This window comes from Dipodomys merriami, unplaced genomic scaffold (genome assembly GCF_024711535.1).
Source record: "Dipodomys merriami isolate MVZ:Mamm:240054 unplaced genomic scaffold, mDipMer1.0.p SCAF_3, whole genome shotgun sequence".
In the NCBI taxonomy this organism is placed as follows: Eukaryota; Metazoa; Chordata; class Mammalia; order Rodentia; family Heteromyidae; genus Dipodomys; species Dipodomys merriami.
In genome coordinates, this window is record NW_027204492.1 from 15366676 (window position 1) to 15391017 (window position 24342).

The following is a 24342-nucleotide window of genomic DNA, read 5'->3' on the forward strand; positions in this document are numbered from 1 at the left end:
GCTTCAAAAGTGCTTAGGGTAGTTTCATTGCATAGTTCAATAAACATTAGCTATCTTTTCTGTGTGCTGGTACTGGGGCTTGAACTCAAGGTCTTCCTGATTTTTTGCTCGTTAATTGGAGATAAGAATGTCACAAACTTTCCCGCCTAAGCTGGCTTTGAACCATAATCCTCAGATCTCAGCCTGCTGAGTAGCTAGGATTAAAGGCCTGAGCCACTGGTGCCTGGCTAGTTTTTTTTCTCAACCTGAAAAGTACAGTCTGCCGTCTCTAAGTCTAGGTTCTGCCAAGATTAAAACTTTTGAAAAAAACTGAGTGTATTGAGCATGCAGTTTTTATTATTCCCCAAACAGTAAGTGTAATAGCTGTTTGCGTAGCATTCACGTTATGCTACGCATTCTGAGTAATCTCAAGATGATTTAAAGTGTATGGGAGGATGTGCTACAGATGTTTCCACATAAGCCTAGTAGACAAGGTCAACTGCAGCCTGACCTGTCTTGGAGGAATGCCTTGTGATCCTCCCTGGAACACTGTAACATAAGCAGTGTTGTGAGGAGCTGTCCCAAGGCCGTTTGTCACCCACATCTCTATCTTGTGGGGGCTGCCAGGAGGGTGTCTTAGCCACCTGCCTGACCTTGCCACCCCATTTAGGATACAGCTGCAGGCCATAAAATCATTTAGCTCGAATCCAGAACTGACTCCCCCACGGGATCAGGGATACAGGGAGCTACCAGCATGCTTTTCTTGGTCAAGCTAAGTAATAATCTATGTCCACTTGGCCTTGCTTCTTTGGGCAACTCTGTGGCAGAGTGGTCAAGTCCAATCTCAGGTGTAGGTGTTGCTAACTTAAGGCTGCTTGGCGGCTTGACAGTGCTAGGGACTTATGAAGAAAATAAATGAGGTCGTGAATGCAAAGTGACTTTGAGGATGTTGGAGGTCAGACTAGGGTTCATCCAGGTGACCTATGAAGCAGTTATGTTGATGGGGGGAGGGGCAAGGATAGAGCCAGGCCCTAAGGCAATGGGGTGATCGGCAAGTTTGATGCTATGAATGAATGAGGTGCCTGGAAGTGATGTGAGCAAGGGAAATGAGTAAGCTAAGGACAACTTAAGCAATGTGAGCAGGAGCTGATAATTCACACAGTGGTTTCTAGAGCTTACAACACTGTGTTTTCTTGGGTGTTAAGGGATATGATCTGATTTTGTTTTGGGGGGATGTGTTGGCAATACTGAGGGTTGAATTAAGGGTCTTGTACTTGCTAGGCATGCCTTTTTGTAATTATTTTTATTGGCTGCCAGCATCACACTGTGCTCTTCCTACCAGTCTATGTTGTAGCCAGGATTACAAACACCCATCACCACACCCAGCCTTGCTTTGTATTTTTCAAAGATCGTCTTTCTAAAGAAAACCACTGGAAAAGCATGGTGCACACTAAAGACAGGAGGTATGCAGGGAAGACCATGTGAGAGAGAGATTTCTAGAAGTCTCACAGAGAAGTGAAGGGATTCCAGTGCCTGTGTCCCATGCATGTGGTGGTCACATGGCCACAGATTCTGTCGCTTAAAAAACTTCAACTTTGGCTGGGAAGGTGGCTCAGTGGTAGAGTGCTTGTCTTGCGTGCATGAGGCCTTGGGTTCGATTCCTCAGCACCACGTAAACAGAAAAAGCAAGAAGTGGCGCTGTGATTCAAAATGGTAGAGTGCTAGCCTTGAGCTGAAGAGCTGAGGGACAGTGCCCAGGCCCAGAGTTCAGGCCCCATGACTGGCAAAACACAAAAAAACTTCAACTTTTAGTGGGGCACAGGTGGCTCACGCCTGTAATCCTAGCTACTCAGGAGGATGAGATCTGAGGATTGCAGTTCAAAGCCAGCCTAGGCAGGAAAGTCCATGAGACTCTTATCTCAAATTAACCACCAGAAAACCGGATGTGATGCTATGGCTCAATTGGTAGAACACTCCGCCTTGAGCTGAGGGACAGCACCCAGGCCCAGAGTTCAAGCCCCACAACCGACAAAAAAAAAAAAGTGGTCAATTTTTCATGGCAATCTTGACTCACCAGATCCCCCTATTAATTTGGTGCTTGAACTGAGGTGGTCTCCTGGCTGACTATATTAAACATAGTAAGTAGTTCCTGCTGGCACTGCCAATGTTATGCTGAAGCTTTCAACCTACTCTCTGAAGGATTCAGTAGTGTGCCTTTAAAAATGCAAATGCAGGCCTGGTGCCAGTGTAATCCTAGCTACTCAGGAGGCTGAGATCTGAGGATCACAGTTCAATGCCAAGCCAATGCAGAAAAGTCTTTGAGACCCTTAACTCCGATTAAACACCAAAAAAGTCAGAAGTGGAGCTGTGGCTCAAGTGGAGAGCACTACCCTTGAGCAACAAAGCTCAGGAACAATGCCCAGGCTCTGAGTTTTCACGACATTCATGAGTTTGGTACTTGCAAAAAATGCAAATGTAGTCTCACTTCTACCTCCCACCTTAAAACTCTCAACACCTTTTTCACCTTGGAATGTAAAGAAGTCAAACTTCTAGCCTGAGCCTCAAGGTCACTGGAATGACAGCTCACACCTCTACCTCAAGCACCTCAGATGGCTGGTCTCCATCTCAGGTCCTTTTGTACTCCAATTTCTACTGCAAGGAATGCACTCCCAAGTTTCCCCAGGGCTGCTTCCTCCATTTTTTTTCTTAGCTCAATGGTGACCTTCCCTAACCATGCTAAAGAATGAGGCCCTGGCACATTGTACTTTCTTCACAGCTTATCACTATTTAAATTTATCTTGTTGTCTTTCTTTCTACAAGTAGAACTGTAGCTTCACAATACCCTAGAGACAAAAGGGGTGAGGTTTGAGTGTTTCTAGAATCTCAAATGCACAGGACATTAAGTTTCCCAGCTACTGTAGAGCAGTGGGCTAGTTACTTACAAACATTTGATATATACAATTAAAAAAGGGAGACCTAGCAACATTTAGATTCTAAGCATCATAGTACATGACAGTACAGGAATGTAAAAAGTGTTCAACACACTTATTTCCCAGGCTACTAAACCCAAATTCCTTCTTGGACAGTGGTATTCCTAAAATGATGGGATATTTCTCTATTTCCTAAGTCAACTTAAATGAAAAAGAAAATCAGTTTGGGCAGAGCACAGGGCTTTGTCCACAATAGGCAGGCACCCTTCTGCTTGAATCAGATCCTCAGCACTTTTTACTTGTGTTTGAACTGAGGGCCCCACTGGTCTACTCTTGGGTCACTGCTCCATCTTTGGCATTTTCATGGTTAATTAGATGATTCTCACAAACTTTCCTGCCCAGGCTGGCTTCAAACCATGACCCATATCTTGGCCTCCTCAGCTACAAGCCACTAACAACTGGCTCTATTCTGGTCATTTTTGAGATAGGTTCTCACTTTTTGCACAGGTTGGTTTGGATCTCAATCCCATTTTAGCTGGGATGATAGGAGTACACCACTATGCTCAGTGTTTTCCATTTGAGATGGGGCTTAAAGAAAGAACTTTCTGGGGCTGGGAAGATGGCTCAGTGGTAGAGTGCTTGCCTTGCATGCATGAGGCCCTGGGTTCGATTCCTCAGCACCACATAAGCAAAAAGAAAAAAGCCAGAAGTGGCGCTGTGGCTCAAATGGTAGAGCGCTAGCCTTGAGCTGAAGAGCTGAAGGACAGCGCCCAGGCCCAGAGTTCAGGCCCCACTACCGGACCCCCCCCCCCAAAAAAAAGAACTTTCTGGTGGCACATACCGAGAACCCCAACAACTTGGCAGACCTCAAACTCAACCAGTAAGCTGGGCATTGTAGTAAAACCTGTAATCCTCACTACACAGTAGGCATAGGTACGTTTATGCACAGGACCCACAATACAAAAGCACAAGACTCTGAGAATTCTAGGGGAAAAAAAATAATTGGAATTGTGGTTCAAGTGGTAGAGGGCTTGACTGGCCCTAAGTTCAAATCCCAATACCACCAAATAAAGGAGTGTCAATAGTACAAGCAGGGTGCAGCAGCATCTAAGATAGCCAGGTAAACAGATCTCAGTGGGCAGATATTTTGTGGGGCAAGACTTAGGCCTAATTCTGGCTATTGCACTCACATGTGGTAATAGCAGGTTTAAAGATCAAATGAGACCAAAAAAATGAGATGTTCATAAACTAGGAAGTTCTAGGACTGGAACAATAATATTCAGACTTTTTATGGTGCTGGTCCTGAGGCTTGAACTCAAGGCCTAGGCATTGTCCCTGAGCTTTATTTGCTCAAGGTAGAGCACTAGCTCTATCAATTGTGCCACTTCTAGCTTTTGTTTTTTCTTAGTAGTAGTTTATTGGACATAGAGTCTCACAGACTTATCCTGGCCAAGTTGGCTTCAAACCATGAGTCTCAGATCTCAACCTCCTGAGTAGTTAGTGCCTGACTTATATAGAACTTTGAAAGAAATACAGGGAAATTGCTCACAAAGTTGCTAGCTCATACCTCACCAAAAAGAAATACAGGAAAACAACTTAGACTTTTGGTTTAGAAACTTTTCTCTTGCTTCTAGAAAATAAAAAAGTGGGGGGGGGTGTTATTCTTTGGTCAAGGAAGCATTGTCTATGCAGAGGTAAGAGGACACACACATCTGCAATAATCTGTTGAGATGTAGCTGGCATTACGTTCTGAATAACTTCACAGATTCTGAGAGAAAGCTGTGTTCTTTTAACATAAAGTATGTTATGTGTAGTTGGGTGCCAATGGCTCAGGCCTGCAAACCTAGTTTCTCAGGAGGCTAAGGTATGAGAATCACAGTTCAAAGTCAGTCTGGGCAGTAAAGTCCATAAGACTCATTACCAATTAAACAGTCAGCAGTGCTCTAGCCTTGAGCAAAAGAGCTTAGGGACAGCACCCAGACCTTGAGTTCAAGCCCCAGGACTGGCACCAAAAACAGTGTGCCATGTGCCTAAAATGTATACTATATCTCTGAAGTACATAGGAACTTTGCTAGCTCCATCATTTCAGTTTACCAGATAATTATTTGCTGTGATTGGTAAAGACTATAATTTAAACCTGTTACTAAAACGGAAGGAAAAGATAATAAATAGAAACCAATGGAAAAATACATTGTTAGTTTGTAGATGGAAATGGTAGGCATGCATAGCTTCTTTGGAGGAGAACAGTTCTTATTTTTCAGGACTTTTACATTTGAGAGTTCAAAAAGTAGTAATTTTTTGAACTTTATTTATTTGCATTTGAAAGGAACTGTTGACAAGATTCACAGAAACAATCTGAGCAAGTGAGCCAACATTGTCACTACTACTGATCAGGCTGCTGTTACTGGTGAGAACTGACTGTCTCTGACTGTTCCAAATGCACGGTGGTACAATTAACAATAGTCAATCACCTCCATTTTCCCCCAAATATATAAAAATTAAAATACCAATTAAAAAACTAATATATCTTCTTTTTAAATGCTTCTTACAGATACAATTTCAATATTATCATTTAACAGTGGTGTGGTTTAAGAGACTTTTCCATTCACAAGTTAAACAATCTACCCATTGGGAACTGGTAATCTGCCTATAGGCTCATAGTGCAAATAAAAAGTTTAAGAATGCAGCAACTGACATTTCTAAAATACAAAACAGATAAAATTCTTAGAAGGTTCATGCAAAAAGCTTTACTAAGCAGATGGCCACGGAACTAGGAACATCTGATGACGTCAATGGGACTCCTCATGTTTCCAGACTCCACTTGAACACTCGTCTTAAGCTTTGTACTTGGCTTTTCCAGTTTCACTAATGACACAAACATGCTATAAAATAAAACCGCAGAAACTCAGATTAGAAGAGTGTACTGTGAAATGAGGACAGCATTTTGCCTATCTTGTTAGAATAGTATTATGCTGCCCTGATTGTACTAAACAAACAGATGCAATACTTGGACTCCTAGCCAGTCACTTCTGGAGAGAATGTGTTTTGAGAAATAAATAGTTTGTCCCATTAGTTTGCTTTTGGATTCCCAAGTATGTAACTGTGAAAAAGAAATACAGCAGAGAATTGTAGGTCCTATTAGAATGGGCATACAGTAGGGAGTTCAGCAAGATGGAGAACGCTGCTGGAGATGGCATTCTCAGGGTGGTCTTCCTAAATCCTCCTCACCCATGTTCCCAAACACCTACCATACTCACATTCACTCGTGTTCACAAGCATTCCACACTCAAACTCATCCACTCACATTCATAAACACTCCATGGCCACACAACACCCATGTTCACCAATATATCACCCTCACCCATGTTCACACCAATATACCAAGTTGACAAGCATACCCACGTTCCTAAGCACATGCACTGGACTCTTCTGCCTCTAGAGTGGGAGGTGGGAATTTAAAGCAGAGCAGAATTAAAAGCCTCAAACTCTATCATTTCTTTCTATGAACCTATTTATCATCGAAAACGGTAATGAGATAGTTATTGTATCTTAAATCTGTTCAACTATTTTTAGCCAGCAAGAAGTGTCATACTAGCCTGGCGAAGCTCCAGTTCTAGGGACGTCTGTACTTGACTACTGCTTTATGTGACTAATGGGAACCATCAGTCTGGTCAAATTATGAGGTGCTGGAAAGGAGAAAACAATTCTTCCCTTCCCTAAATTTTTATGTGGGTTTTGAAAAATGAGAGCAAGAAAAAGAAGCACTACTTACATTCAAATCCCTGAAGTATTCATTATAATCAAGGGCATATCCCACAACAAACTTGTCTGGAATTTCAAAACCAACAACTGAAAAAAAAATCTCAAGTTATCATTAGATACAGAAAGCATTACTTTCATATCTAATACTTGCAAATGTGCCTTCTTTATAAATATTCTCTGAAGTAGCTCTAAGCCATTTCACATAAACCTTTTTAGGTTAAGATGAGGCTCACGCCTGGAATCCCAGCTACTCAGGAGGCTGAGATCTGAGGATCGTGGTTCAAAGCCAGCCCTGGTAGAAAAGTCCGTGAGACTCTTATCTCCAATAAAGCACTAGAAAACCGGAAGTGGCGCTGTGGCTCAAGTGGTAGAGAGCTGGCCTTGAACTGAAGAGCTGACGGACAGAGCCCAGGCCCAGAGTTCAAGCCCCACGACTGACCAAAAAAAAAAAATGATGAGTAAATGATTAGTAAAAAGCAATGTACTTACAGTCTGGCCTATATCCAACACTGCGAGAGGTCCTTTTCACCAGCAAGCTGTTAATTACAAAATACAACATGTGTAACATATGGAAAGACTACAGGGTGCAACAAAAGAAAACAAGCATGTTCCTAAATGATATTTCATTGAGCTGATCATCAAGCCATGCCCTGGTGAAGACTCTTATCTCCAATTAACTACCAAAAAGCTGGAAATGGAGCTTTGGCTAAAGTGGCAGAGCACTGGCTTTGAAGAAATCAAGGATAGCACCCTGGCCTTGATTTCAAGCCCCAGGACCGACACACACAAAAAAGTGTATGCAGTATGCCATAGTTATTAGTTTAATGCTTCGAAAAAAAAGCCTGAAATAGAGAAGTAAATCATAGGCATTCCTAGCAAGGGGCAGCAATGAGGTCCCATACACACAAGGCCTTTCACTGCCCTCTACCTGGGTCTGAACGGTAGTCTTGAGCTACATTAATGGCAGGTAATCTGTTTGTTTGTTTGTTTGTTTGTTTTTGGGTCCGGTCGTGAGGCTTGAACTCTGGGCCTGGGCGCTGTCCCTCAGCTCTTCAGCTCAAGGCTAGCGCTCTACCACTTGAGCCACAGCGCCACTTCCGGCTTTTTTTTTCTGATTATATGGTGCTGAGGAATCCAACCCAGGGCCTCAGGCATGCAAGGCAAGCGCTCTACCACTGAGCCACCTTCTCAGCCCAATGGCAGATAATCTGAAGGATGAAGCACTGATGAGCAAAGATGGTTGAAAATCCCCGGAAATACAATCACTAAAGTTGTAAAACATGTGGGAAAGACTTCTAATATTTGGCTTATGAAGACAACTGCAGGCTAAACAAATCAGTGTGTTAAAGGAATTAACTCCCCCACCACCACCACCAAGAGCAGGACTCAAACTTGGTATCTGATGGTTTCACTCACTAGCTGGCACTCCACACCACGTGAACCATGCCTCCAATCCTTCATTTGTTTTTGTGTACCTGCTGATCCTAGGGCTTGAACTCAGGGGCCTGGGTGCTGTCCCTGAGCTTTTGTGTGCTCAAAGCTAGTGCTCTACCACTTGGGCCACAGTTTTACTTTGGGCTTTTTGGTGGTTCGAGGTAAGAGTCAGAGTTTCCTTCCCAGGCTGGCTTTGAACCACAATCCTTACTTCTCGGCTTCCTAGACATCTAGAATTATAAGTGTGAGCCACTGGCACCCAGCTGGAACTTTTTTTTTTTTGGAACTTAAGGCCTTTGCTCGTACTAAGCAGGAACCACCACTGAGCATACCCTTGGCCTAAAAGTTCATTGTTAAGTTTTCAATTGTTTTGTTCTTGCTAGAAACATGTTTTGAGCGATTTTTTTCTTCTGAACTGACTATACTATTATTATTTATAAAAATGACTATTTTGTATATGTGACTTGATACAATTATGTAAGTTACACTAAAGATGACTCAGTAAGTATAGCTCAATGTTGATAACTTTATTCAAAATTTTAATTTTCATAGGAAGTCACAAAAAAACAACAACAAAAGGTGGTTCCCCCCATTCAATGCAATTTCTTCCAACAGCAACAACTTGCCTGACTGTAGTCAATCATCAAAACCAAGACAAGGATATTAGTGAACTAATTGGCTTCATCTAGATTTCCCAATCTTACATGCATGTTCCCGTGCAGGTCTACATGTTTGTGTATGATTTTAGACAACAGTATCCTATGGTGGATTTAAGAAATCACTACCACTATCACTACTGGCATCACACAGCTCCCTTGGTGACTACTAGTATATTCTGCATCTCTGTAAGTTTGTCATTTCAAGAATGTTGAGTATGTGGGAAATCACACAGTATGTACCTTTCTGATGACTTTCACTGGCAACATTTCCTTAAGGCATCAACAGTTGGCTCCTGTTTATTGTTGAGTGTGATGGTAGGGGTATATAAGCACAGTTATTTAGCCATTTACTAACAGAGGATATTTGGGTTGCTATTAGTCTGGGGCTATCACAAATGATGCTAGCGTAGGGCTGGGAAGGTGGCTTAGTGGTAGAGCGCTTGCCTTGTATGCATGAGGCCCTGGGTTCGATTCCTCAGTACCACATAAGCAAAAAAGAAAAAAGCCAGAAGTGGCGCTGTGGCTCAAGTGGTAGAGCGCTAGCCTTGAGCTGAAGACCTGAGGGACAGTGCCCAGGCCTAGAGTTCAGGCCCCACGACCAGACCCCCTCCGCCCCCAAAAAATGATGCTAGCGTAAATATGTTCAGAATTTTATGTGGACATACATTTTTACCTCTCTGAAGTAAATCATCGGTAGTACAACTTCTGGAGTCTTACTGTAGTTACATAATTAGGGCTTATTTTTGTTTTGTCTTTAGGAGTAATAGGATTTGAACTCAGGGTCTCAAGCTTGCTGGGACCAGCACACTACCACTTGAGCCATACTTCCACTTTGGGATTTTTGCTGACTAATCAAAGATGGGAGTCTCTCAAACATTTTCCTGCTTGGGCTAGCTTTAAACCACAGACCTCAGATTATCAGCCTTTTTAGTAGCTAGGATGGCAGGCATGAGCCACGGTGCCCAGCCATATTAAGTTTTGTGGGGTTTTTTTTAATGCTCTTTGTGTGTTCCAAAGTGGGCTGTGTCATTTTACATTCATATCAGACAATAGGGCTTTGTGCCTGTGTTTAAGTGTGTCATTTAGTTATTTGATGGTAGTAGTATTGAACTCAGAGCACTTCAGCACACAGACAGAACATTTTTAAGTTAAAAAATTTATTTAAAGCCAGATGTCAGTGGCTCATGCCTATAATCCTAGCTACTCAGTAGGCTGAGATTTGAGGATCTCAGTTCGAAACCAGCCTGGGCAGGAACATATGTAAAGACTCTCATCTCCAATTAAGTACCAAACTGAGGCTCAAGTGGTTGGGTGCTAGCCTTGAACAAACCAGGGATAGCACCCAGGCCCTGAGTTCAAGCCCTAATACCAGGAAAAAAAAAGTTTAATTAGTCATTCTAAACCCTTCACTGAATAAAAAAATAAGCACAGATATACAAAATAACTCATGTCAAACTTAAAACATATACAAAATATCTGTTATATTAAAGTTTCATAGTGGGGCAGAAGATTAGGAAAAAAGTTCAAAAGATACTGATCCATGCCAACTACATTATTCAGAGTATTTCAGGATATCACATTTCCAGTAACATAAAATCTCAATGACGTACACTTGTACCAGCTATCAGAAAAGCCCGTAAGAACAGACTATTGTCTGACTGTCTGCCAACTCTCATTGTTCTATTCTGAGTCAGACATTAGATAGATACTTTGACTCTTTAGAAGAGATTTATAAAAATCAACTAATTAGCCAGGCTACTGTGGCTCATGCCTGCAAACATAGCTACTCAGGAGGCTGAGGTCTGAGGATCAAGCTTGGTCAGTAAAGTCTGTGAGACACATCTCCAATTAACAATCAAAAACCTGGAAGTGGAGGTATTCCTCAAGTGGTAGAGCACCAGCCTTGAGCAGAAAAGCCAAGCCAGAGTAAGCCCCAGTACTGGCATAAAGAAAAAACAGTAACAGGAATAGCTAATCCCACTACACAAAAATCATAAATTGGAAAATGATTTAAAATGCAGTTGTGAAACTTTAAACACACATACAAACAAAAATACAAAAACAAGTGGCAAAAGCACTGAGACAAGTTCCTTGATTTCAGATTTCATCTCCATAGCTTGCTATGTCTTTGGGCAGTTGCCTACACCTCAGTCCTCATTCATGAAGTAGGATTAACAATCTATCCCTGAGTTGTGGAGGATGAAACCATAACTAGGTACAGACACAAAAACATAAAAGTAAAAAGCCAGGTATAACCAAGAGGTAAGGCACCATGAAATTTCAATTGTGGACACCAAACAAGACAGTGTTATCACTGATCCAGCAGATAAAAATATCCTAACAATATTGTGTGGGTACTGATCAGATACAGATTGTACCCTTGTCATTATTCTCTAAATAATACAGCATAACTATTTGCATAATATTTACATTGTTTTATAAGTAATCAAGAGAGGATGCAAAGTATATGGACTGGTTCTATTCAAATACTATCACAGGAAGTGGCGCTGTAGCTCAAGTGGTAGAGCACTCGCCTTGAGCTGAAGAGCTAAGGGATAGCGCCCAGGCCCAGAGTTCAAGCCCCATGACCGACAAAAAAAAAAAAAGAATGTAACTCAAATACTATCACATTGGGCTGGGATGTAGCTCAGTGGCAAAGCACTTGCCTAGCAAGTGCAATGTCCTGGGTTCGATCCCCAGTACCAAAAAGAAAAAAAATATTATCACAAATTCTATCACATAATCCCCTATTGTATATCAAAAATATGAACATCTGAGGACTCTGGCATTTGTGAGGCTATTAGATCAAGTAAACTCCCACCCCCCATATAGAGGGAAAAATGTGACTGCAAAGTTCTACGAAGGCTATTTTCTGTTTCATTTGAGATCATAATACTTCTTAAAATGACAGCTGAGAGTAATATCTTTACAAATAAACAATTGCCTAATTAATCTTCCAAATGAAGAAAGCATTATTTCTTTCTCTTTTTTTTGCCAGTCCTGGGGTGTGAACTCAAGGCCTAGACTCAGGCCCTCTTTGTGCTAGCGCTCTACCACTTGAGGTACAGCGCTATTTCTGGCCTTTTCTGTTCATGTGGTACTGAGGGATCAAACCCAGGGCTTCATGCATGCTAGGCAAGCACTCTACCATTAAGCAACATTCCTAGTCCAGAAAGCATTATTTCAAAAGGTAATACATAGAGAGGCTCCATCCCGCCAAAGCCGCTCGGCACCAGCAGCGCGACAAAGGGACCTGTCGGCAGACCACCCGCCCGCCGGCCCGATCGCGATTGCAACGACCCGGCCCTGCTCGGGCCCCAGAGGTACCGCGAAGAAGCTGCCTGAGCGTGGACACTTTTGACCCGACAGCTTCGACAGAGGCAGAGACAGAAAAGAATCACACAGAGCCACCACCGCCCAACCCAGCCCGGATTGCAACAACAACTGACGACCTACACCACACAGAAACAACCAGCTCCAGGGTGAGTACCCCACAGGGGAAGTGTATCCCTCAAGGGAGACCAGAGCTGGAGGGAATCCCCAGACCCTGACCTAGACTCCCTACCCCAACACCCGGACCACAGGACCCACTAAAACTGGGAACTGTTTGAGAGTTCCACCAGCCCGTGGAGCACACTCAGCTGGCCAGGCTAGAGCAAGAGCGCCCCTGGAAGGGAGCTTAAATGCCCAAGCCAGGAACAGCGCCCCTGGGTCAAGACTACCAACAGTAGAAGAAATTCGAACTGTGTCCCCCAGGCTGTATAACCTAGGTGGTATACACATCAGCACAGGCCTAACAAGCGCGCTCCAGGCTGGGGCCGGAACCAGGCCCGGGGATCCGGCGCCTGAACAACACAACCAACTCCTCCCAATTGAAGTAAAAAGCTGAGCATACGCCTCAACAGAGGGGAGAAAACCAGGAAACAACACTCCCCGGGAAGCACGCCTGTGACAACAAAAGACCTGGAGGCCCAGGACAAGAGAAGCCCAAACCCCACCAAAACTCTACCCATATACCCTAGACTAGGAATTGGGCAACACAGGCTGCCAGCACCTGATAGTAAGCAGGAGCTCAGACTGTTAAGGCGGCTCAGCAATAGAGTGATAGTCTTGGATGTATGAGGCCCTGGATCTGATTCCTCAGCATCACAAAAGCAAAAAGGGTCAGAAGTGGTGCTGTGGCTCAAATGGTAGGGTGCCAGCCTTGAGCTGAAAAGCTGAGGGACAGCACCCAAACCTAGAGTTCAAGCCCACAACCAGCCCAAAACAAACAAACAAAAACACATCAGGAGCCCATAGCAGACTCCAGTATTTGGGAGAGTGCATCCAGAGCATCTGTTCTTCACAAGAGCACCCGTAGGAGCAAACACAAGCAGTCTAGGCTGCTCAACCCTTCCAAAGGCGGGAACTGCCAGCAATCTACAGCAGAGAGCTGAGAATCCTAAGTCAGAATAGCAGCTGGAAATAGGCTCCCAACAGAACCCAGATCAGGCACAGACTCTCTCTACCAATACAGAATCAGCAACCAAGCAAAGACAGACACACCAAAACAAAATTGAAGAGCAGTCTCCTGAACCTTCATGCGAAAATCACAGAGAAAAATCACAAGGTTTACCACCACCCAGGACAGCAAGCTCACCTCAAAAGCCAGCAGCCACGCAGGGGAGAGCCCCAGTGGGAGCAAAGCAGGAATGGAAGACAAAAGCTACATCCAAGGGTTGCTGGAGGCAATGACTCAAGAAATAAAGCGAGAAATTGATCAGAAATTGAAAGAGCACAAGGATGAACTATCCAAAGAGATACAGGGTATCAAACAAGAAATGCATGCAAAAATAGAAGCTGCACAAACCTCAGTAAGAAGTGAGATAAATGCCAAATTAGAGGTAATGCATACCTCATTGAGAGGTGAGATCAGTACTCTGAGAACCAACATTGAATCCATAAAGGGATCCATTTCCTCCATGCAAACCACAATAGAAGCCACTGTCAACAGAGTGAATGAAATGGAAGGTAGAGTGTCAGATACAGAAGACAGAATACACCAACTGGACCAAAAAGTGACAGATATGGAAAAAACACTCAAATTAAACCAGAGGGATATTCAAGAGCAAGCAGATAATGCTAAAAAATTTAACCTTCGCATAATTGGAGTGGACGAAGGTGAGGAATTCCAGAGCAAGGGAATGCAACACCTATTTAACAATATAATCAATGAAAATTTTCCCCACCTCAAAAACGACCATCTTAACTACATCACAAAAGCTTATCGAACACCCAACAAGCAAGACCCCAGGAGAAACACTTCTAGACACATTATAGTAAAAATGATAGATCTGAATAATAAGGAAACAATCCTGCATGCAGCAAAAATGAAGAAGGAGCTATACTACAACGGGAAAAAAATAAGAATCACTGCAGATCTCTCCACACAAACAATGAATGCAAGAAAAGCCTGGGAAAGCACCATACGAGCCCTGAGAGCCAATAACTGCCAACCCAGACTGATATACCCGGCAAAGCTAGCATTCACATTCGATGGAGAACTGAAAACTTTTAATAGCAAAGAAAAACTAAATGAATACATAAACATTAAGCCAGCATTACAAAGAATTCTAAGAGGGGGGACACAACCTGAAGAAAGCAACCAGGAACTGGGGCCTGCCCCAAACAGGCGTTACTCAAAGTCTAACTGAGCAAGCACAGGAGGAAAGGAAAGAAGAAAAACTTAGGAAAACGGAATGGCAGGGACAACAATGCATCTCTCTATACTTTCTCTTAACATAAGTGGGCTGAACTTGCCAATTAAAAGAAAACGAACTGAGGACTGGATCAGAAAACAAGACCCATCCATCTGTTGCCTTCAGGAGACCCACCTCTCAGCCAAACATACAAACAAACTCAGAGTAAAGGGGTGGAAAAGGATCTACCAATCAAACGCCCCCAGTAAGAAAGCAGGTGTAGCTATCCTGATATCTGACAAAATAAACTTCTCATTAAAATCAGTACAGAAAGACAAGGACGGACACTACACATTAATAAAGGGAACAATCCAAGAGGAGGATATAACCATTATCAACTTATATGCCCCAAATATTGGTGCACCCAGATATGTCAAACAAATGCTCTCAAACTTACAGAATAAAATAGATCCCAATACGATAATACTAGGAGATTTTAACACACCACTCTCACCAAAGGACAAGTCTACCAACCAGAGGATTGGCAAAGAAGCTACCGAATTAAGAGAGGCCATACTTCAAGCGGAATTAACTGACATCTACCGAGTATTTCACCCTAAAACAACACAGTACACATTCTTCTCAGCAGCTCACAGAACTTTCTCCAAAATAGACCATATCATAGTTCATGCAAGGAACTTAAGCAAATACAAAGGGATCGACATAATCCCCTGTATCCTATCTGACCACAGTGGAATCAAGCTAGCTCTCAATAACAAAGCATACCGCAGAAATTTCTCTAATACATGGAAATTGAACAGCACACTCCTTAACAATGCCTGGATAACAGAAGAGATCAGAGAAGAAATAAAGCATTTCCTACAACTCAATGAAAATGAAAACACCTCACAAAGAAATTTGTGGGACACAGCAAAAGCAGTCCTGAGGGGCAAATTTATTGCCCTCAGTGCCCACATCAAGAGAATGGAGACAGACCAAGTAAATAATCTCATGTTGCAATTAAAACAGCTAGAGGGCTGGGAAGGTGGCTCAGTGGTAGAGCGCTTGCCTTGCATGCTCGAGGCCCTGGGTTCGATTCCTCAGCACCACATAAGCAAAAAGAAAAAAGCCAGAAAGTGGCGCTATGGCTCAAGTGGTAGAGCGCTAGCCTTGAGCTGAAGAGCTGAGGGACAGCGCCCAGGCCCAGAGTTCAGGCCCCACGACCAGACCCAAAAAAAAAAAAAAAAACAGCTAGAAAAACAAGAAAAAATGGGACCTAAAGCTACTAGATGAAGCCAGATAACCAAATTAAAAGCAGAGATTAACCAATTAGAAAATCAGAAAACCATAACCAAAATAAACCAAACAAAAAGCTGGTTCTTTGAAAAAATAAACAAAATTGATGGCCCATTGGCTAGATTAATTTAAAAAAGAAGAGAGGAAACCCATATTAATAGGATTAGGGATGCCACGGGAAACATCACAACACGTACCCAAGATATCCAAACAATTCTAACAGACTACTTTCAAAAGCTATACTCTCTAAAGGAAGAAAATCGGGCAGAAATGGATGCATTTTTAGAGAAATACAAGTTGCCCAAACTGAGCAAAGAAGAAGTTAACCAATTAAATAAGCCAATATCCTATATAATGAGATACAGGAAGCTATCAAAAGTCTTCCAACAAAAAAAAAGCCCAGGACCAGATGGATTCACAGCAGAATTCTATAAGACCTTTAAACAAGAACTAATACCCATACTCCTCAAGCTCTTCAGAGAAACAGAGAAGGAGGGAGCTATCCCAAACTCATTCTATGAAGCCAATATCACACTCATCCCCAAACCAGGCAAAGACCCAACCAAAAAGGAGAATTACAGGCCAATCTCCTTGATGAACACAGATGCAAAGATCCTTAACAAGATTCTAGCTAACAGAATCCAGAAACACATAAAAAAAATAATTCACTATGACCAGGTAGGCTTCATCCCAGAGACACAGGGATGGTTTAACATATGTAAGTCAATAAATGTAATCCAACATATCAACAGAGCCAAGGTCAAGAATCACATGATTATTGCCACAGATGCAGAAAAGGCCTTTGACAAAATTCAACATTCATTCATGCTAAAAGCTCTGGAGAAAATAGGAATAGAAGGAACATTTCTAAAAACAATAAAAGCCATTTATGACAGACCAATAGTCAATATTATACTTAATGGGGAAAAGCTACAACCAATTCTCCTAAAATCAGGAACAAGGCAAGGATGCCCACTGTCTCCACTCCTCTTCAATATAGTCCTAGAACCCTTAGCCAGGGCAATAAGGCAAGAAAAAGACATTAAAGGGATCTGCATAGGGAAAGAAGAAGTTAAACTATCCCTTTTTGCAGACGACATGATACTATACCTCCACGATCCCAAAAACTCCATCCCCAAACTCTTAGAAATCATAAATCACTTCGGCAAAATAGCAGGATACAAAATAAACCCACAAAAATCAGTTGCCTTCCTATACACTGATAATGTACAGGAAGAGAGGGAAATAAAGGGAGCAACCCCATTCACAATAACCTCCCGAAAAATAAAATATTTAGGAATTAACCTAACCAAAGATGTAAAAGAACTATTTAATGAGAACTATAAAAAGTTAAAGAAAGAAATTGCAGAAGACACTAGGAAATGGAAAGACCTCCCATGCTCCTGCATAGGCCGACTTAATATAGTAAAGATGGTAATACTTCCAAAACTAATATACAAATTCAACGCAATTCCTATTAAAATCCCAATGACGTACATCACTGAAATACAGAAAACAGTCCAAAAATTCATATGGAACAACAAAAGACCTAGAATAGCCAAAACAATTCTAGGGGATAAAGACAATATGGGAGGGCTATCCATGCCGAATTTCAAACTCTACTACAGAGCTATAATAACAAAGACAGCATGGTACTGGCACAAAAACAGACCTGAATACCAATGGAACAGAATAGAAGATCCAGAAATAAATCCACAGGCCTACAGCCAGCTGATATTCGACAAAGGAGCCAAAGACATACAATGGAAGAAACACAGCCTCTTCAACCGCTGGTGCTGGGAAAACTGGGCAGCCACATGCAGAAAACTAAAAGTGGACCCCAGCCTATCACCATGCACCAACATCAACTCAAAATGGATTAAAGACCTTAACATTAAACCTGAATCTCTGAAACTACTGCAGGACAGAGTAGGAGAGACACCTGAACTAATAGGCACAGGAAGGAACTTCCTGAACAGAGTCCCAGGGTCACAACAAGTTGGAGAGAGACTCGACAAATGGGACTACCTTAAAATAAAAAGCTTCTGCACAGATAAAGCTATCGCAACCAAGATAGAAAGACAACCAACTAATTGGGAAAAAATATTTACCAGCAATATATCAGACAAGGGGTTAACATCCTGTATATACAGGGAACTCAAGAAACTGATCCCTCCCAAACCTAACAAACCAATTACTAAATGGGCAAGGGAACTAAAGAGGGACTTCTCAAATGAAGAAATAAAAATGGCAAAGAAACAAATGAGGAAATGTTCATCATCCCTGGTTGTGAAGGAAGTGCAAATAAAGACAACCCTGAGATACCACCTTACCCCAGTCAGAATGTCCCACATCCACAAATCAGCCAACGACAAATGCTGGAGGGGATGTGGAGAACGAGGAACGCTATTACATTGCTGGTGGGAATGTACACTCATACAACCACTTTGGAAAGCAGTCTGGAGGGTCCTTAGAAAGCTAAAGATTGACCTCCCTTACGACCCAGTCATACCACTTCTAGGCATCTACCCTGAACAACAGGAACCAATATACAAGGACACATGCACCTCCATGTTTATTGCAGCACTATTCACAATAGCTAGAATATGGAAACAACCTAGATGCCCCACCACAGATGAATGGATCCAAAAATTGTGGTATCTATACACAATGGAATATTATGCAGCCATTAGAAATGACAAAATAATGGCATTTGCAGGGAAATGGATGGAGCTAGAAGGAATCATGTTGAGCGAGGTAAGCCAAGAACGAAGAGACAAACAGTACATGGTCTCCCTGATAAGTGGATGATAAATCCAAAATGTTAGGTGATATGACAAAACTAACAGGACTTAAGAAACAAAGAACTCCCACTCATCTGGTTGAACCACTACCAAATATCCCCATGCTGCTGATCACATATATGGTATATAACATGTGAGCACCGTTATATATTACAGACTGTGATAGACAATTTGCTCCAGGAAAGTTAGAATGAACTTGTGACTTTAAATGATCATCATTATTCCACAATACTGTGAATTTCCGGAAATTAAGTAATCACAATCAAAAAAAAAAAAAAAAAAAAAAGAACCTTGGGGAAGGGAGGGAGGGAGCGGATGGTAGGGGGAAAACAATGGAGGAGGTAATAATGTTCAAGAGGAAGTGTACTCATTACCTCACTCATGTAACTGTAACCCTCTGTATAGTATCTTTACAATAAAAAAATTTAAAAAAAAAGTAATAACCACCCTTTGCAAGACAGGTGCATGCAGAGGTGTACCCCAACACACCCTGCTATTCTCTCAAGATTAAAATTTTAATTACTAGGTGAATATATATATATATATATAAAATTGCCATTTGGGGGATATGAAATAAAGTCAAATAATGACAAAAAAAAAAAAAAACGGTAATACATACCTCGCAACCTTGACCATTTTTGGGTTATGTTGCTTCACCAAGGAAAGCAAGGTCTGCATTGTTTTGCCAGTGTCAATTATATCCTTTAAAAACAGAAAAGGCACTTAAATAATAGATAAGATAGCATTGTTTTACATTCACTGCCACTATACAAACATACAATACGGAAACTTCAATATTCAGACATTTTCTACTGGCACGATGTCATTTTTTTCAGTGCAGTAGTTCTCATCAAAATTCACATACTCTGGTTAGTCAGTAAAGCATGTGAGCCTTACTTAGCAAGTACTTGAGACTGCCAGTCCTCAGTACTAGACTTTTCTAGGCATAGAAGTGTCAAGAACAGCAAACTTAATTATATACAGGTAAATATCATCTACATCTGCATTTTTTGAGACAAGGTATTGCTATGCATCCTACACTGGTCTTAAACTTGTCATCATCTTAGAAAGGTGTGCTGCCCTCTATTTCTGTTTCTTTTGTGCCGGTCCTAGGGCTTGAACTCAGGGTATAGTCAGTGTTTCTTATCTTTCTTTTACTCAAGGGCTGGCACTCACTCTACCACTTGACTCACAGCTCCACTTCTGACTTTTTGGTGGTTAATTGTTAAATAGGGATACAGGTGGACCCATTGCACCAAGAGATATACAAGATATTATGTCGAAAATGAACTTCACAATTTTGGCATTTGGGGGGGGGGGAGATGGAAAGGGATGGGAAGGGGAAACAAAGAAGGAGGCAACAATGCTTGATAAGAAATGCACTCATTACCTTGCCCACGTAATTGTAACCCCTCTGTACAGTATTTTCACAATAAAAAAAAAGAGCCGGGCACAGTGGCTCACTCCTGGAATCTTAGCTATTCAGGAGGCTGAGATCTGAAGATTGCAGTTCAAAGCCAGCCCAGGCAGGAAAGCCCGTGAGACTCTTATCTCCAATAAACCACTAGAAAACCGGAAGTGGCACTGTGGCTCAAGTGGTAGAGCACTCTCCTTGAGCTAAAGAGCGCAGGGACAGCACCCAAGCCCAGAGTTCAAGCCCCACGACCGACAAAAAAAAGTTTCATGGATTTTTGTTGGCTTAGGCTGGCTTTTAACTGTAACCCTCAGATCTTAGCCTCCTGAACAGCAAGGATTACAGGCATGAGCCATTGGTACCTGACTTGACCACTTGTTTGTTTTGTTTTGGTCAGTTATGGGGCTTGAACTCAGGGCCTGGGAACTGTCCCTGAGCTTTTCTGCTCAAGGCTAGTGCTCTACCACATTAAGCCATAGCTCTACTTCTGGTTTTCTGGTGCTTAATTTGCCATAAGAGTCTTACAGCCTTTCCTGACCCAGCAGGATGTGACTCATGATCCTCAGACCTCAGCCTCCTGAGTAGGATTACAGGCATGAGCCACCAAGCACCCAGCTTGTCCTCTTTTTTACAAAAGGAATTTTACATTTTTCTTCCCAAATTCAAGATAGGGATTCTCTCCTTCCCAAATCTTTGTATTTGGTTAATAGGACACACTATCAGAAATATTGCTTTGTATCACCTTTAAAAGTATCCAAATTAATATGGTTTTCCTAAATAAAATGACTTTAAAGTGAAATCTGGGCCATCGAGTCAAAAGTAGGATATTATCAAAAACTACCGCCCTTAAAACCAGGAGTGGGAGATGTCTTCCCATTCTTAAAATCATTTGGTACATGATGGGACAGATTTGTGTATGCTTGTCTGCATTTTTCCTTCACCTCCTGAGGCTCTTTTGCCTGCACTGATGTCTGTGACTGATATTATAAATATCCAAATGGCCCTCATCAGAAGAAAGGTTTTCTACTTCTACCTTAGACCACAACCCTGATGCTCTTCACTGAAAACACTCTAAGAAAACACGGAAGTGGTGCAGTGGTTCAAGTGGAAGAACATTAGCCTTGAGCACAAAGAAGCTCAGGGACAACATCCAGGCTGAGTTCAAACCCCAGGACCCACAGATTAAAAAAAGCTAAAGCAGCTGGGTGTCTGTGACTCACATCACAGATACATTCCTAGATATCTAGGAAGCTGAGAACTGAGGATTGTGGTTCAAAGCCAGCCCAGGCAAGAAAGTCCATGAGACTCTCATGTCCAATTAATCACCAGAAAACTGTGACTCAAAGTGTTAAGAGTTCTAACCATGAGTGAAAAAAGCTCAGGGGCAGTTCCCAGGCCCTGAGTTCAAGTTCCATGATCCCCCCCAAAAGAAATAATGTTAAAACACTCATTACCTGACTTATGAAATGGCAACCCCTCTTTATATCACCTATATACTAAAATTTTTTTAAAAGAATGTTAAAACAGCCAGGCACTGGTGGCTCACGCCTGTAATCCTAGCTACTCAGAAGGCTGAGATCTGAAGATCACAGTTCAAAGCCAGTCCAGGCAGCAAGGACTGTTGAGACTCTTACCTCCAATTAACCATCAAAAAAAAAAATCTAGAAGTGAAGCTGTGGCGCAAGTGGTAGATCACTAAACTTGAGCAACAAAAAAAGGTCAGGGACAGTGCCCAGGCCCTGAGTTCAAGTCCAAAACCAGGCACAAAAAAGGAGATCTGAAGCTAATTTGGCAAAATGATAATATTTTCTGGTGGGTATGTGTGTGTTGAACATGTCTTTCTCTGAGTCCAAATTATTTCATAATAGCTAGATTCCAGTGGCTACTGTCCATAATTCTAGCTACTTAGAAGCTGAGAATAGCAGGAGGATCACTGTTAAAAGCTAGCCTGGGAGAAAAGTCTATGGTACTCATCTTAATTAACCACCAATTGCCAGTCTGGAGGTGTGGCTCAAGTGGTAGATTGTCATCTGTGATCAAAAAAGCAGAGAATAGCCGGGCGCCAGTGGCTCACGCCTGTAATCCTAGCTACTCAGGAGGCTGAGATCTAAGGATCCCAATTCAAAGCCAGCCTGGGCAGGAAAGTTCGTGAGACACTTATCTCCAATAAACCGCTAGAAAACCGGAAGTGGTGCTGTGGTTCAAGCGGTAGAGCGCTCGCCTTGAGCTGAAGAGCACAAGGACAGCGCCCAAGCCCTCCCCCCCCCGAAAAAAAAGCAGAGAATACAAGGTCCTGAGATCAAGCCCCAATACTAGTATACACAAAAAACTTTTAAAAACAAAGGAGGATAGGGTCTGAATATGAGGTATAATCTAAATTTCTAAATTGCTACAGGAGGCTTTAGCATTTGTAGAGTTCAGTAACAATAGGGAGATCAGACAAAATATATAATACACTGCTAAGCAGTGATAAGTGACCAGGGGAAAATAGCTCAAGTACAACGCCTAGGTCCAGAGTTCAAGTCCCAGGACCAGCAAAAAAAAAAGAGAATCGACTTTAAGAACATAATAAGCAATTGAAAATAGTATATTTTAAATATTCTATTTTTAACATAAAATAGTATTTATATGGAAATATAAATAAATTTGGAATAGAATAATTTTATATTTCAGAAAACAAAAAGTAAGGTACTGAATTAAACATATACACATACAGTAGGAAATATACCACAACTTTTCCATTATCTGTAAAAGCAATTTTTTTATTTTTATTTTTTGAGACAGTACCTATCTACGTAGCCCAGGCTGGCCTCACCTTTGAGATCCTCCTGCCCAAGTCTCCTGGGAACTAGAATTAGAGATTCCTCTCCTCCAGCCTGGCCCAGCTTCACTAAGTAGTTTTTACAAAACACAGCCCACTATAAAACTGATAAAGACGCATTTCTTTTCTTGGCTTACCTTTTGGATAGAGCAATTAAGATAGAAAAGTCATAAATACCATATTAAAAGTAAATGTAGAACTTACTTCAACAATCAAGACATTCTAGGAGAAAAAGAAAAATGAGTATCAGTACATTTGGCCATAGTATTTCAAATAGTCAGTAGAAATCATATCAAGGAAATCATTCAAATTCTTGTTTTTAGAAAGTTTACAAAGCAAACCCTGGTTGAAACAAGCAAATTGTCTGTTGGCACTGGATGTCCTTAGTACTAAGATTTTCTAAAATAAAAAGTTGACCCATGGATTTGTTCTTGAAAGTTGTTTAAATTACTTACTTAAGCAAGTCATGGATTTTCTATGCCTCAGTTTCCATATGTAAAATGAGAAATTTTGAGCCAGGTACTGGTGGCTCACACCTATATTCCTAAGCAGGAGGCTGAGATCTAAGGATTCTAAGCCAAAAAATCCAGAAGTGGCACTGTGGCTCAAGTGGTAGAGTATTAGCCTTGAGTGAAAAGTTGAGGGACTCAACCCGAGTTCAAGCCCCAGTACTGGCACGTACAAAAAAAGCGCAAATTTTTAAGCATTAACTGAGGAGAATACTTACATGTGTGTACATGTTTAGACACACACACACACACACACACACACACACACACACACTTAAGTCTCCATAAAAGAAAAAAATGAAGGGGCTGGGTAGGTGGCTCAGTGGTAGAGCGCTAGCCTTGAGCTGAAGAGCTGAGGGACAGCGCCCAGGCCCAGAGTTCAGGCCCGACCAGACCCCCCCCCCCAAAAAAGGGGGTCTGAGAGGGTGGCTCAGTGGTAGAGTGCTTGCCTTGCATGCATGAGGCCCTGGGTTCCATTCCTCAGCACTACATAAGCAGAAAAAGCCAGAAGTGGGACTGAGGCTCAAGTGGTAGAGCGCTAGCCTTGAGCTGAAGAGCTGAGGGACAGTGTCCAGGCCCAGAGTTCAGGCCCCACAACCAGGAAAAAAAAAAAAAAAGAAAGAAAGAAAAAAATGAAGTTTTGAATGACCCTATAATCTTAACCACAATAAATGTGCTCTACTGTGATGATAAATTATTTTTGAGCCAGGTGCCAGGGATTTGTGCCTATAATCATAGCCACTCAGGAAGCTGAGATCATGGTTTGAAGCCAGTCCAAGACAAGTCTTGAAGACTCCATCTCCAAAACGACCAGCAAAAAGCCAAGTTGAAGGCATTGCCCAAGTAGTACTGTGCTAGCCAAGCAAATACGCTGAGTTTTGAGAGCACAAGGCTAGAGTACCAGCACATGCACAAAGTTATTTTCAAAGCAGAGATTTTGAAACTAATATTATCATAAGGGCTTCAAATAGCGTCTAAGTATGGACAGAGTGCTCAAAGTGCAGAAGGCTCTGTCAGTCACACACATTTCTCCTCTGGGGATGCTGATGAGCAGAG

The 24342-nt window shown here is 42.0% G+C and overlaps 1 protein-coding gene across 2 annotated transcripts in view; it reads right to left on the minus strand.

The window, feature by feature from the left end:
- Positions 1-5641: 5641 nt before the first annotated feature.
- The window catches only part of Hprt1 (hypoxanthine phosphoribosyltransferase 1), a 60121-nt gene continuing 41420 nt past the window's right edge, over positions 5642-24342 (minus strand). For both annotated transcript variants that reach the window (XM_070039704.1, XM_070039703.1), the window contains exons 5-9: positions 22982-22999; positions 19162-19244; positions 7161-7207; positions 6682-6758; positions 5642-5791 (exon numbers count right to left, since the gene is read on the minus strand). In XM_070039704.1, coding sequence (XP_069895805.1) covers positions 5744-5791; positions 6682-6758; positions 7161-7207; positions 19162-19244; positions 22982-22999 — 273 coding nt within the window. In that variant the 3' untranslated portion in view covers positions 5642-5743. The remainder of the gene's footprint in view (positions 5792-6681; positions 6759-7160; positions 7208-19161; positions 19245-22981; positions 23000-24342) is intronic.